The sequence below is a fragment of the Aulonocara stuartgranti genome (genome assembly GCF_965226115.1).
Source record: "Aulonocara stuartgranti genome assembly, chromosome: 3".
NCBI lineage: Eukaryota > Metazoa > Chordata > Actinopteri > Cichliformes > Cichlidae > Aulonocara > Aulonocara stuartgranti.
In genome coordinates this window covers 36,807,121-36,820,844 of record NC_138941.1, presented here as the reverse complement: position 1 = coordinate 36,820,844, position 13,724 = coordinate 36,807,121, and the positions used below count along the sequence as shown (strand labels likewise).

The 13,724-nt window shown below is 40.8% G+C and overlaps 2 protein-coding genes and 1 long non-coding RNA gene across 3 annotated transcripts in view; 2 read left to right on the top strand and 1 right to left on the bottom strand.

The window, feature by feature from the left end:
• LOC309701935 overlaps window positions 1-8,038 on the bottom strand; it is a 31,424-nt gene extending 23,386 nt beyond the window's left edge. Inside the window, exon 1 of the long non-coding RNA XR_014275310.1 lies at window positions 7,910-8,038. This is a non-coding gene — a long non-coding RNA (uncharacterized lncRNA). The remainder of the gene's footprint in view (window positions 1-7,909) is intronic.
• On the top strand, window positions 221-5,053 carry LOC309701921 (transmembrane protein 272-like). The gene is made up of 6 exons (XM_082526244.1): window positions 221-250; window positions 657-727; window positions 1,864-1,936; window positions 2,039-2,089; window positions 2,192-2,398; window positions 3,837-5,053. The coding sequence occupies exons 3-6, from the start codon at window positions 1,873-1,875 to the stop codon at window positions 4,043-4,045; spliced, it is 531 nt and encodes a 176-aa protein (XP_082382370.1). The 5' UTR covers window positions 221-250; window positions 657-727; window positions 1,864-1,872; the 3' UTR covers window positions 4,046-5,053.
• Window positions 8,039-10,503: 2,465 nt separating the features above from the next.
• On the top strand, window positions 10,504-12,467 carry LOC309703053 (calpain-5-like; the record flags this gene model as incomplete). The annotated part of the gene is made up of 7 exons (XM_082527757.1): window positions 10,504-10,511; window positions 10,630-10,822; window positions 10,897-11,090; window positions 11,426-11,503; window positions 11,594-12,017; window positions 12,089-12,211; window positions 12,289-12,467. 7 exons carry the CDS (start codon window positions 10,504-10,506, stop codon window positions 12,463-12,465), a joined length of 1,197 nt encoding a protein of 398 aa, XP_082383883.1. The 3' UTR covers window positions 12,466-12,467.
• Between the last annotated feature and the right edge of the window lie 1,257 nt (window positions 12,468-13,724).

Here is a 13,724-nt window from a genome sequence, read left to right as displayed (position 1 = left end):
ATCATCACTCAGCAGACCTACTTGCCTTAAGTCATTGAAATGTCAGTCAGCTAAGAGCCATAATCTCTCCAGCATGTCCTGTCTCTTTGCCGGCATCTCCTTGTAGTTCTTTGCATCTTCTTTTTAAAGAATAAACCTATAAAATTTAAATCAAAGTTTTAACAGCACTGCGCTCCTTTCTTTGTCAGTACATAGTACAGGATGAGTGCGTGTAATTAAATAAATGGTGACATCACTGGGAGCCATAAGGGTGAGTCATTTTTAACAGCACTTTTTTCTCATTGGACTCAAGTCTGTCTTGTAGCATTTGTCTCAGTTCTGGGTCATTTGGACCCAGCATTTTGAGTTTCTTGTATTTTGGTATTGTTTTCCTGTGCTTTCCTCCTGTCTCCACTTCCCAAATCACTCCGCTGTGTATTTTAGTCCTTTGTCATTCATTGCTTGCTATCGCGTCATACACAATGTCTCCATGCTGTGTTCTCCCTTTGTGTCCTGAGCATTGCTTGGCTCGAGTTTCTTAGTTTCTAGGGTCCAGTGCCCAGTTTAGTTTTTAGTTCTGCATTTGAGGTTTTGGTTTGTTCTTGTAATGTTAATTCCTACAAAGAGTTTTTGCAGCAATAAAAGCTGAGCTTTGAGTTTTACTTTCTGTTTCTGAGTTCTGCATTTGGGTCCTTCATCCTGCCCGCCACAGCCCACACCAGGGACTTCTTCAGAACAGACGGCTGTGGTGAGTAGAACAGAATTTTTCCTTACCCCTCCAAAATGTATAACAATTAAGACCGTGACTGAGGACCTCACCTCACAAGACCTAAAAGCTGTTTCTCTCTGCCCAAGGAACAAGAAATCTGATTTTGTTTCTGATTTTGAAAAACCTGAGATTTCTGTTTGTGCCAGTCAGTTGGAGAACGTTTGCTACACTGCACAAGGGGCAAAATCACAAACTAACAAGCTAACATTGAGTCTGAACCAATACTCTTTCACTAAATCTGTAAATTTTAAGTCAGTATATTCTGAGGTAGAGTTATCTGTTTCTGAGCCTGTTAACCTTGAGTCTGTAAATCCTCAGTGAACTAAAGGTAATTGTTTTACTGCTAAGATAACTGCAGAGGCGTTAACAACAACAAATAATGCGGTCCAACATATTTACAACTCAGTACACACGATAAATATCTCAACACCCCGTCTTGTACTCAGGTTGCTGGAATCTAAAGAATATTGTCCTGTAAACTACCATACAGATGTGGACTCACCAAAACATGATGTCTGCAAACTTTCCAAGTTTTAGCTTAGACACAGGTTTGGTCATAACATCTGCAACCATTTCTTCAGTAGTGCAATATAACAGGCACATTTTTGTCCATTTACAATGGGCCTTACAAAATGATATTTAATGTCCACATCTTTGCACCTCTGATGATTCACAGGTTTTTAGCTATCTATACCTTTCAAAAGCTGCCCTAAATATATAAACTCTTGTATTGTAGAAGCCAGAGCCATATATTCTGCTTCACAGGTAGAGAGCGCCACAGTGGGCTGTTTCTTTGTCTTCCATGAAACTAGAGAACTGTTCTTACATAGGTTCACACAGCATTACTGTAGGCTACTAGACCTAAATTTTCATTGTTTCTCCTAAAACACAACTTCTTATCCTTGGACCGTCTGAGATATCTTAATACATGCTTCACAGTTACCCATTGTTCCTTTGTTGGTTCATGGAAATGTTGTGATAACTTGCTTGCCACAAAACTTAGGTCTGGACTGCCTACAGCAGGGGTGGGCAATTCCAGCCTCTACTGGCTGCTCAAGATTGCTTTGCACACCTTCAGTTGGACTTCCAACTCAATTCTTTATCTTCTTCTGCAGGTGAGAAAAATGGAGAGCAGTAACCTTCTGGGACGCATCCGGAACCGTCCAAAACCCCCAGCAACCGCACTAGGTAAAATCTAGCGATTTTAACATCATGAACACTGGTGTCATAGCTTCATTTCTGTAAATATCATTTGAAGAAACTGAGTTCAGTGTTTGATTTTTTTTGCAGCGATCTTTAGCGCGATATTTTGCATCATGCCCATTGCTCAGATTGCAATTGGTGAGCTCCATACTTACTTACTTGAATGAGTGTTCAAAGGTGTTGAAGTTTTCCAGGCAGCTCTGATTGTACTTTTTGAGTCATCCTCCTTGTGTCCACCAGGGGCAATATACCTTCATGAGTGTCCGCGCCAGCACTACATCCCCATCTATCTGATAGTGTTAGGACTCTCAAGCCTGTTGTTCGTGTTGCTCTCCTGCTTTCCCTGTGCCAAAGAGCCCGAAGAAGGCACCTCCAACCCTCTGAGCACAATCTACAAAGCCTGGAACTTACTGGCAATGTTCTTTGTCCCCTGCTGGATTATCGCTGGTGAGTTAAAAAGTCAAGGAAGTGACCTGTTTCTGGTTGGCTGCCTGTTAAAATTGTGTAAATACAGTCGTGGACATCAGACAAACGACCGGCATAAATTCACACCGAAGAGATTAAACATTAGCTCTCAGCACCACAAACAGAACAGGCAATGTTTACAGTGCGCAGTGTGTTTCTATTATAGACCACATTCGTTTCAGCTGCATGAAGCTCTAAAAGGCCACAAAAAATATGATACTGTGTAAAGTGCTGTCCCTCCTTCATGTGAATCAGATTCATCATAGCAGACATTGAGTCTTATGTACCCAGGGTGCAGGATTCCCTGTCTAATCATTAAAACTTGTGGCTCATTAATACATATTAATAGCACAGCGTGAAAGAAGCTAGCCACAACAAAAACAAGGATGTAAATTAGGACTGTAGTCTTTAGGGTTGAGTGTCTGATTGATCAATATGCTCTCTATTCTCATTAGTCAGAAGATCAATAGTCATTAATCTTGGCAGAGGGAAGAGCAGATCACAATCTGTATATGAATGATGGATGTAGCTTCCAGTTCTTAAAAGTTTAGTCAAAGCAGAAGTGCCTTAAATCTGCATGTGACTACTGTGACGTGACTACTCTGGTTCTAAAAATAAATAAGATTGTGCAAAAGTCTCTGAGAAAATGCTCCTCAGCTTCCTCATTGTCTCACGCTTCCCAATGGCATTGTCGCCCTCTAGTACTAGTATTGCCTGGGTAGGGCCATCCAAACGCCTCACAAGAAGGGATAAAGGAAGGAAGGACAAAAAGAAAAATTTAGTAAAGTTACATTAGAAAGCGATGGTGGTGTAGGACATAGATTAATTAATGGTTAAAGTAATCTAGAAGGTCTAATAAGATCAAGACAAGACATTATTTTAAAAAAGGTTATGAATTAAGAATGTTAAAGGTGATCACAGTAGATAAACCTTAACTCATTAAAGACTTAAATCTATCCATAGGCTCTCAGTGTTTGCTGCTTTCTGTCAGAGCCAAAAAGTGCAGAAAATATCTCAGCTCAAGTTTTGAATCATCTTGTTTTGGTCAAGACTCTTTTGCTAGCTAACATCACCAGCAGTAGCTGACTGTATCTGTCTTAATTGTGGCTTTTGTGGTAGTGCAGTTATTTAGGTCATGCAGTACAGTGCATTTGAGTCATGATAGAGTAGGTGAGGTAAACTTGGTTGTGGATAAAATAGCAAATTTCTTGCTAAGTAAATATTCCCCAAAATAGCTGTTTATCATCAAACTTGAATCCATCAATTAAATACACTTATCTTATCATTATCAGGCTCCAGACCCTTTTTATCCAGATTACACTTTGTCAACAACTGTGCCCATGAGCATAAAGGTATACCGGGGTGAGAATTAATACATGTTGTAACATTAAATTAAATTTAAAAAAAAATTTTTTCATAGGTGATGTATGGATCTACTCTATTTATCAGCCCAACTATGACAAAAACACAACAAACGTGGACCCCTACTGCAACAAGACCCTTTACCTGTTTGCCTTCTGGATAAACACTTTGGTTAATATCTCAGTTGGGTTTTTTTTCCTGGGCGTCTTCTTGTTCCTCCTCGGCTTCTGCCTGTATAGGGGTGCCAATCCTGCCGCCGACGTGTAATGACTTTTGGAAATGATGAGGGGACTGGACGCACTCAACGAATATGCTGCCAAGGCAAATATGTTGGAAATGGGTTCCAAAAAATGGCAGGATAAGTGTGTGATGTGTCCGTGCATCTTGTGTTGAAAGATGAGCATTTTCTATACCTCTGCAGCAGCTACTGTTTACAGGAATTTAATTATGCAATCAAGAAGATCACTGATGTTTAAGAATTTGTACGAGAGCTGATTCCAATAGCAAAAATATGTTTTACTTTCTTATTTGTTTCCATATTTGTCCCAGGAAAACACACAGGTCTACATTATAAATGTGAGCAAGGTTTTTCTCACAAGTATTTCAGCTTATCATTAAACTCTTTTAGTGACATTACGGATAAATCTCAGCCACTGACATCGTTTACTGGCATCTTATTTGCCAATAAAAACCCAGCATCGGTCAGTGTCAGTAATTAGCTGATATATCTGTGAATCTGTAGATGTGCTGTTACATGCTGAGCCACAAATTGGCATTATTGAGTGTACATGATGAAATTAAAAAGTCACTTTGGTTATGGTATCATTTAGGAAATAAATAAATAAGAAATAAATCATGTGTAATGCGGTTTTTCATAATTATAATTCTGTAAAGTGTAGGTTTGTTTTCTGTGGAAACCAACACTTTTTTGTATTTCACTGTTCAAAATGTAATCACATCATTAAACTCTGTCAGAGGTTTATCGCTGCAAGGATGGATCATGAATCGTGAGATTTGTAATAAAAGTCATGCTGTATTTTGTCATGTTAGGAATAAAAATGAAAGAGAAGAAAGAGTGGGAAGCTTTTATGCACCGGCTGTGTAGCAACAGGAAATAGTTTCATCTGAAAAGAAGAAATTCTGCACCTACATGCTAAATGATAGTCTGTGCAAGAAAGCATTAGACCGAAGCGCACAATGGATAATACGGTTATTTTCAGTGTATCTGATCTTTAAAATTTGTAATTGGATACTGTCCCAGTACTGAAGCTTACTTTTTTTTAAATATCTGTTTCTGTGAAAGACGACAATGGTTAAGGATTAAAGGGTACACCTCTATAACCAACTCTGTTTAATTATTAGTTGTTAATAATCTCTGGCTTGGCTTGCTTCCACAGCGTGTCTCTTTCCTGTCTTTCTTCCCTAACCCCAACCGAAAGATGGGAAACCACTGAATAAGAATCGGTGTTACAAAAAAGACACAGTGGAGACTCGTGATTTCATCCAGGAAACACCAAGAACCTTAGAGGCTTGCAAAGCGTATGGCTGGGAAGGCCAGTTTTAGTCATGTATTTATGAGTGGGGGCTCAGTGCAGATAAGAAAACTAATATTTAGGTTTTCAGAAAATAAAAACAGTTGAACAACAGAGAAATCTGTGATAGACTTGAAATCCTCTACAAGGATCCTCCATTCCCCAGTACAGACCAGTCCCTCTTTTACAAGAGACAGCCTCCACCAGGTCTGTCCTGGCAGAGGCCGAGGGTGAGTTAGACGTGGAGTGTAAAATATAAATTTTTTTGTTTTTTAACTTGAAATACATCTCCTCCGTGAATCGCTACCTTATCGTGGTGGAGGGGTTTGTGTGTCCCAGGGATCCCAGGGGCTATGTTGTCCCGGGACTTCTGGTAGGGTCTCACATGGCAAATTGGTCCTGGGTGAGGGACCAGACAAAGAGCGATTCAGAAGACCCCTATGAGAAGACCATCGAGGGAACAGTTCACTCTGCCCAGGATAGGGTTACCGGGGCCCTGCCTCGAACGGTTTGCAGCCGAGTGTGGGAATGAGAATCAGCAATTCCAAATCTGAGGCCATGGGTCATGGACAAGTTCCTGCCTCAAGTGGAGGAGCTCACGTATCTCGGGGTCTTATTCACGAGTGACGGGAGAAAAAGCGGGAGATCGACAGATGGGTTGGTGCTGCTGCTGCAATGATGCGGATGCTGCACTGGTCTGTTGTGTTGAAGAGATTGCTGAGTGTAAAAGCAAAGCTATCAATTTAGATGGATGGATGGATACATCTTCTCACCTCCCACATATAAACTGAGTTGCTGCCTCCACATGCTGCATTTCAGCAGATTGGGTTAATTAAAGCACTTTTTATTAAAGGACAGGCGTCATGTCAGCTGGTGAAACCTTAGCCCTCAGGGAGGAAGTTGATGATGGACTGCTATATTGGTGGGATTGTGGGTGTGTGTGTACAATTGAACATAGAAAAAGCACACGCCAACGTAAATAGACAGCTGTACCCATCACAACAGTGGGCTAAGGATAGCTCTCTGTGGACGCTATAAAAACCTAAGGGTGTAGTAATACACTTGAATTAAACCAGTGAAATGTTAAGTTGAATCAAGGTTGAAAGGATTGTTGTTTAGTGTGGATATTGGTAAATGGCCTGTATTTATATAGCACTTTTACTAGTCCCTAAGGACCCCAAAGCGCTTTACATATCCAGTCATCCACCCATTCACACACACATTCACACACTGGTGATGGCAAGCTACATTGTAGCCACAGCCACCCTGGGGCGCACTGACAGAGGCGAGGCTGCCGGACACTGGCGCCACCGGGCCCTCTGACCACCACCAGTAGGCAACGGGTGAAGTGTCTTGCCCAAGGACACAACGACCGAGACTGTCCAAGTCGGGGCTCGAACCGGCAACCTTCCGATTACAAGGCGAACACCCAACTCTTGAGCCACGATCGCCCCATATTAATGGTATTGCGTTCCTAATGCACTACTCAGGTATTTTAAGCGCGTATCAACACAGATGATAGGGTGTCACCTGTCGCTTCACCCTGCTGGCACACACACACACACACACACAGACACACAGACACACACACACACACACACACACACAGACACACACACACACAGACACACACACACACACCCTAACTTCCCATTTGCTATCAAAACTATCCAGTTTATAATCTCTATGATCTCACCAGAAGCTTGTTACAAACACGATAGCATCATAAAAAAGGTTTATTTCTTGTCTAGAAAAACAGAAATAGGAAAAAACTGATTTCCAAAAGCACAAGGAAAGTATTTCTGGGGAGACAATAACCCGATGGACCAGTTGCAGGAACCCAAAACATGGTAGGTGTGTTTTATCGTGATTCATATAATACTGATGACGGATTTTTAGGCTAATAGTTAGGCTAACACACTTACCTCTCATGTTTTCTTTCCTCACAAAAGCGATCGATCCTCCACTTCTCTCAAGTGTCTCCCAGCACAATTTTGGCATATTTTGGTTCCTGCAACTGGTACATTGGTTATTGTCTCCCCAGAAACACTTCCCTTGTGCTTTTGGAAATCTGTTTTTTCCTATTTCTGTTTTGTTGTTTCCTACTTCAGTTGTCGTTTTTCCTATTTCCATTGTGTTTTGTGTGCTTTTGCAGCATTTTTTTTTTTGCTGGTGTTTTCTTTTCTGTTTGGCCACTCAGGGCCACGGTAAATGGTAAATGGCCTGCATTTGTATAGCACTTTTCTAGTCCCTAAGGACCCCAAAGCGCTTCACACTACATTCAGTCATTCACCCATTCACACACACATTCACACCAGAGATGGGCAGTAACACGTTACTTGTAACGCGTTACTGTAATCCGATTACTTTTTTCAAGTAACGAGTACAGTAAGGATTACTATTGCAAAAACGGTAATTAGATTACCATTACTTTCCCGTAGGAACGCTGCATTACTGCGTTACTAAAACCGTGATTTTTTTGCGAGAATGTCTCATGACAGTGACGTAAGCGAGTGTGACGACAACAGCTGTGTGCAGATCAACAATGGATAATGGAGAGAGTATGAGCGTGCAGCGTTTAAAGCGTGGAAGTACTGACCTTACTTTGAGTTTGATTCCATAAAAAGTGACAAAAACATTAGCGTCCATCGTGCGTGGGAAGAAAACTTCTTTTTACAGCGAAAAAAACCCTAAACTTCTGAGCAAGCACCGAGTGCGCTACCACGTAATGGGAAACTCAGAGAAACTCGCGGATTCTTCCACTGACCGCTGCGGCACACCTGCACCAGGGTAAACCTCCGCCTGCCCCACTCCTGCTTTACAGGTGAAAATAGAGCAACAGGACCTCTAGTCTTTGACTTTATTTATTTTCTGCTGTGTTTTACTGGCATCTATTTGAAAGACTGAGTGTAAACACAAAAAATATTTTATTTTATGTGCTGGAATGTGCAGAAAATAGGTTTAAATGTTAAACTAATTTATTCAAGTCAGAGAATGTTGCATGTAATTAAATTTTTGCTTGATGCATAAAGTTAAAAGATTAAAACTAATAAAAAGAGATTTTTCCATTTGATTACATTTTGTATGATGGATTATGCAGAAAAAGTAGAATTGGGCTGAAAGATCTATCGCTTTATCACCTATTCAGGTTGTAAATCGTGTTTTTAAAAAGTAACTAAGTAACTAAGTAATTAATTACTTTTGAAAATAAGTAACCAGTAAAGTAACGGGATTACTTTTTTGGGGAAGTAATCAGTAATTAGTTACTGATTACTTTTTTCAAGTAACTTGACCAACACTGATTCACACACTGTCGATGGCAAGCTACATTGTAGCCACAGGTGCCCTGGGACGCACTGACAGAGGCGAGGCTGCCGGACACAGGCGCCACCGGGCTACGCAGGGGCACGGTAGGGGCAATCACTTTGTGGCAGACCAATGTCATTGTTGCAGACGATCACTTTTTGGCGCAACACCTGGCGCTAGGGGGCAAAACAATCACATGAGGCTGCTGTTTGACTGAGGAAGAATAAAGCAGTCGTGGTAAGCCAATCACACGACCACTTCAAGATCACAAAGCATCAATGTGATATATACTAGTTTTTAAATTGTGTTGATAGGCCACGTAAAACCAGAGTTGATAAACAATATATACACGGTATTTTTTCCTGAATACTTTCATCATGTTTAATGTCTAAGGACAGCATTAGCAAGCACTCTCTGCTTATGACCTTGTGTCAGGCCTGCAGGTATCAGGCTGTGATGTTCTCCTTTATAGTGGACAGAAAATATTTTTTGGAGTGGCACAAATAATTTGTGTGGCATCTTATTTAATAGAGAACACCTGACTGTTATGTAAATAGTTTGAAATGGCTATAAAAAAAAGGTGAAAAGTAAATGGCTGCAAATAACTTTGTTGTTTGCAAAACTTGTGCATAGGATTTTAAAATTTACAATTTATATTTACATTCAAAGTTATGAAATTGTCAGGGCTCTGTGTGCGGCAGGTGGAGATGTGGATCCAAATGCAGGACTCGGAAACAGAATGCACCTCAAAAAACCTCAGCTTTATTGCTGGACACACTGACATAAGACATAATCTTTCAAAATAAAACAGGAAACAATAAACAAAGACGCAGACTAAGAAACATGGACTTTACACAGGCAGAATTAAACTTAAACCAGAATAAGCTGGAATATACTAAACATCATCATCATCATCATCATCATAGCCTGACAATAGATCAAGAAAATAACCAAAAATACAAAATCAAACCAAAACATGAGAACTCAAAATGCTGGGTCAGAACTGACCCAGAACCGTGACAGAAATATGATTCATTAAACACGTTCGTGGTTGTTACAGTAAAAGAATATAACTTTTTCTACTCAAAGTTTGGGTTTTTTTTGTCTGATTTCAGATCAGTTGTGCTAATACAGTATGTCAAAATGAAAACATAACTGTAAATTCAGACATGTGAGGCTGTGCTGAAAAGAATGATACCAAACATGGCAAAGTAAATAGTTTTTAAAGGTGAAATGTAGAGGTAAAATTGAAAGTAGTCAAAAACAGCCAATTATACCCTAATTTTTTTTTTTAAAGTAACGCAATTGTTACTTTTCTTAGTAATTAATTACTTTTAGAATTTTGTAACTCAGGTACTAACTCAGTTACTGTTTTGAAGAAGTAATTAGTAACTATAATTAATTACTTTTTCAAAGTAACTTGCCCAACACTGATTATTAGTTAGCTGGGTACCCAGACAGGTTGCCAGGCTTCTGTTTTGTTTCAACTGTGCACCCCTTTGACTGTGTTTGTGGTGATTGTGCCTTTTTTAATGTGATTGTGTGGCATAAACTTTGATTGCTGTGAGGTGTAAAGTCCATCCAGTTTTTGGTGAGTGAAACCTTTGTATTTTGTTTTAGCAAGTATCTCAGTCTGTGTGAGGCACGCATATTATCACTAAATCCTATGTTTAAACATGTAGTCTCAATGCGATTGTGACCTGTGTACAAATAAAAAAAAAAAACAGACAAAGATTTACATAATAAAAGGACGTATCATACATTATACATGCAAATTAAGAAAAATGTGCAAGAGTAATCAGAATCAGAGAAATCAGGGGATGCAGGTTTTTTGCTAGTGTGTTCCATTTATAAGCAGCAAAGTCCAAATGCTGGTTTTGGTATTCGATGGGACTGTTGTTAATTTTATGCAGGCTGCTGAACCTACATCTTGACTGCCACAACCACTACTTATGGCAGTCCTAATATGTAATGATCCTGAATCAATCACTCAATCCCTCTCTCAACTTTTAGACTTAACGGCTGCTACGAGGCCTTGGAGGGAGGGAACACTGCAGAGGCCCTGATCGACTTCACTGGTGGAGTTTCAGAGCCGCTCAGTCTGGATCGTGAGGCTCTAAGACTTCACAGTGACCAGAGGAGGGCGCTCTGCCAGACTTTAACCAAGGTCCATGAATACAAATCCCTCATCACTTGCTCCATACGGGTAGGGCTTCTGAGTCTTGAACATTTTAAAAACTGTTAAACAGATTGGTTAAAAAGATTTTACACGTTTCTCAGCCTGCAGAGGGGGAGACCGTGGAGTCAGTGCTGGAGTGTGGGCTCGTGCGAGGACACGCCTACGGGATCACGGCAGTGAGGAAGGTGAGGTTGGGGGAGAAGGTACTGAAGAGAGGCGGGACATCCAGACTCTTTATGGTCCGCATGAGGAACCCGTGGGGGACCACAGATTGGACCGGTGCCTGGAGTCAGAGGTGAGAGGTGACTTTGAAGTCTTTGCACTGGCTTCTGCCACATGTCAGACTGCTGAGAGCATCTTGTAGGAGCTCTGGGGGGAAAAGTCTTTGCTGACTTTAACAGTGTCGCTGTGGTTTGCAGCATTTTATAATGCCACTGCTGATATTCTGGAGAGATTCTGACATTTTACAATAGTTTGGGATTTGTTTTACTGGGGTGGAGGGACATCTGCTGTTCACATCATGGAAGTCTGAGAACTGGATCACTAAAGGTTTCTAGAAGCTGAAACACTGCTTTTATTTTTATGTCCTTTCCAAGTGTTCTGCTTTCTGTCCTTGTGTGCCCCCTGCAGGTCAGAGCAGTGGCAGCAACTGAGTCGTGCAGAGAGGGACAAGATGGGGCTCGTTGTTCGTGATGTCGGGGAGTTTTGGTACTTCTGATTTTTATTATTTGAAGAACAAAAAGTCATGTGGGTTAGCTGGTTTCTGCCTCACTTTTTATTCTTTTCCTTTTCCCTCAGGATGGATTTCGAGGACTTCTGTCAACACTTTACAGACGTGGTGGTGTGCAGACTGGTGGAGAGGACTCTGCTGTGGCCGAGATCTCGCTGGAGAGAAGTGAGCTGCTACGGGGAGTGGGTTCTACCTCCCCCCACCCATGGAGCACCTCCACCCACTGTGCTCCAGAGTAACCCTACACTGACCCTGAGTAAGAGCAGCAACGGGCCTGGAGGGACCAAGCAGCGTGGGAACAGAAAGGAGGATCGACTCGGTGAGAGTCAACAGGAAGGAAGGAAAAGAGGAAGAAGCAAGCCTGATGTGAACAAAGTGACAGCAGAAAAGGGTGGTGGGAAGGTGAATGGAGTATGGAAGGTGGAGTTGGATAAGAGGAGCCGGTGTGGTGGATGTATCAATCACAGGGACACCTTCCTGCACAATCCACAGGTAAATATAAGATTGAAACCAGGGTTTGCATCAGCACATGAATGCTAAAAATGACTTTTCATTCTTATTAGTTCATGTTTGAGGTGCGAGCCAAAGAGGAGGAGGTGCTGATCTGTCTGCAGCAGGAGGACAGGAGGATGTGGAGGAAAAATGGAAAAGGAGAAAACCTGCCTATTGGCTTTGAGGTGTTGAAGGTGAGCCGGGCCACTGAGCAACCTCACGTTTTTTGAGTCATAAAAAAAATATTTCAGTCCTTCCTCATCATCTGCAGGTGGAGGTGAACCGCTGCAGTCGGGTGCAGTGCGTGGTGGAGCAGGCGGCCAGCTCCATCTACATGGATTCCCGGAGTGTGACACTGAGGGGAACTCTGACTCTGGGACGTTATGTTGTGCTGCCCACCACCTTCCTGCTTCGCCTCTTCTCCCACTCTCGTATCAGACTCAGGTGAAATGCTGGTCAGGAAAGAAGGGTTAGAAATAGCTTTGAACGTTCTGATATTTGTAGATACTGAAAAGGTACGGAGGACCAAAGCTGCCCAAAGGTTTCAAAACCAAAACATTTTTTTACAATTTTATTTTTATATTTTCCACAATTTATGTTTCCAGTGTTTTGAATTCTGCATTTAATTTTTCATTTATCAACGTACTTACTTATTTTTCTGTATTTCATTTTACTTTGCAAAGCTATGTAAAGCGCGTGTTCTCGTCAATATTAACAGGTCTGCAGTTTGTTGCAATCCACTTGGCAATTGTGTCAGTCAATATACGTCAATATATATGTCAGTCTACGTCGGACTTAGACTTGCTGAGTCCCCGATGCTCTGTGGGTGGTTTGTCGCAAGCTGGGTGACGCGTTAGCCAAAGTCCTAGCAGCATCACCAACTAACGTATGCTTGACGTCAATGTGATATTTTAAGCTGGAAGTGCTTTGGTGAAAAGAAAATAAATTCTTCCACAATGTGCATAATACTTTATGTTGGTCGACTGTTCCGTCTTGTTATTTTTTTAATACTCAGATTTCCCATTGAGAGGGCCAGTGTGGTTAATTGGTTCAGGTGCCCGTCACTACCAGATCTATCTCTGCCTATTGCGTATGTGCGAAGGTAACTCTACTTGGACAAACTGCCCGAAATGCGTTGACAGAAACATTTCAGGGATTTTGAGTCTTCTTCTGCACTCCAGATGCGTTAACTGCTTTAAAAATTTTAATCGCGTTAACGGTGATGTCGGATTAATTTGCGTTAATGCATTAATTTTGACGGCACTAATTAAAATTACTGAAAATTATAAAATGTCTAATCAGAATTAATCAGGTGAATAAATACAAAGTTAAATAATACAGGAAAGGTTTAGGAGGTAACAGAAAACTAAATGTGAGTGACATTTTTTTAAATTAAATAATGAAATACTCATTTTAATATTATTTAGTCTTAAAGTAGATTTATTAATTAGTTTGCATTTTTGTATAGTTTTAATTCTGGTGGCTTGGCCCTTCAATAGGACAGAAAAAAAAACAGTAAAAAAAAAAGCTGGAAATTTGACTATAATATTTTTTTCTCAGTTAGGATCGTAAATGTTATATAATTTCTTACATATCATTTCTCACACGTCAATAGAAAAAATCTCTTTTTTTATTTTATTATCACTCAGCAGACCTGCCTTAAATCACTGAAATGGTCAGTCAGCTAAGAGCCATAATCTCTTCAGC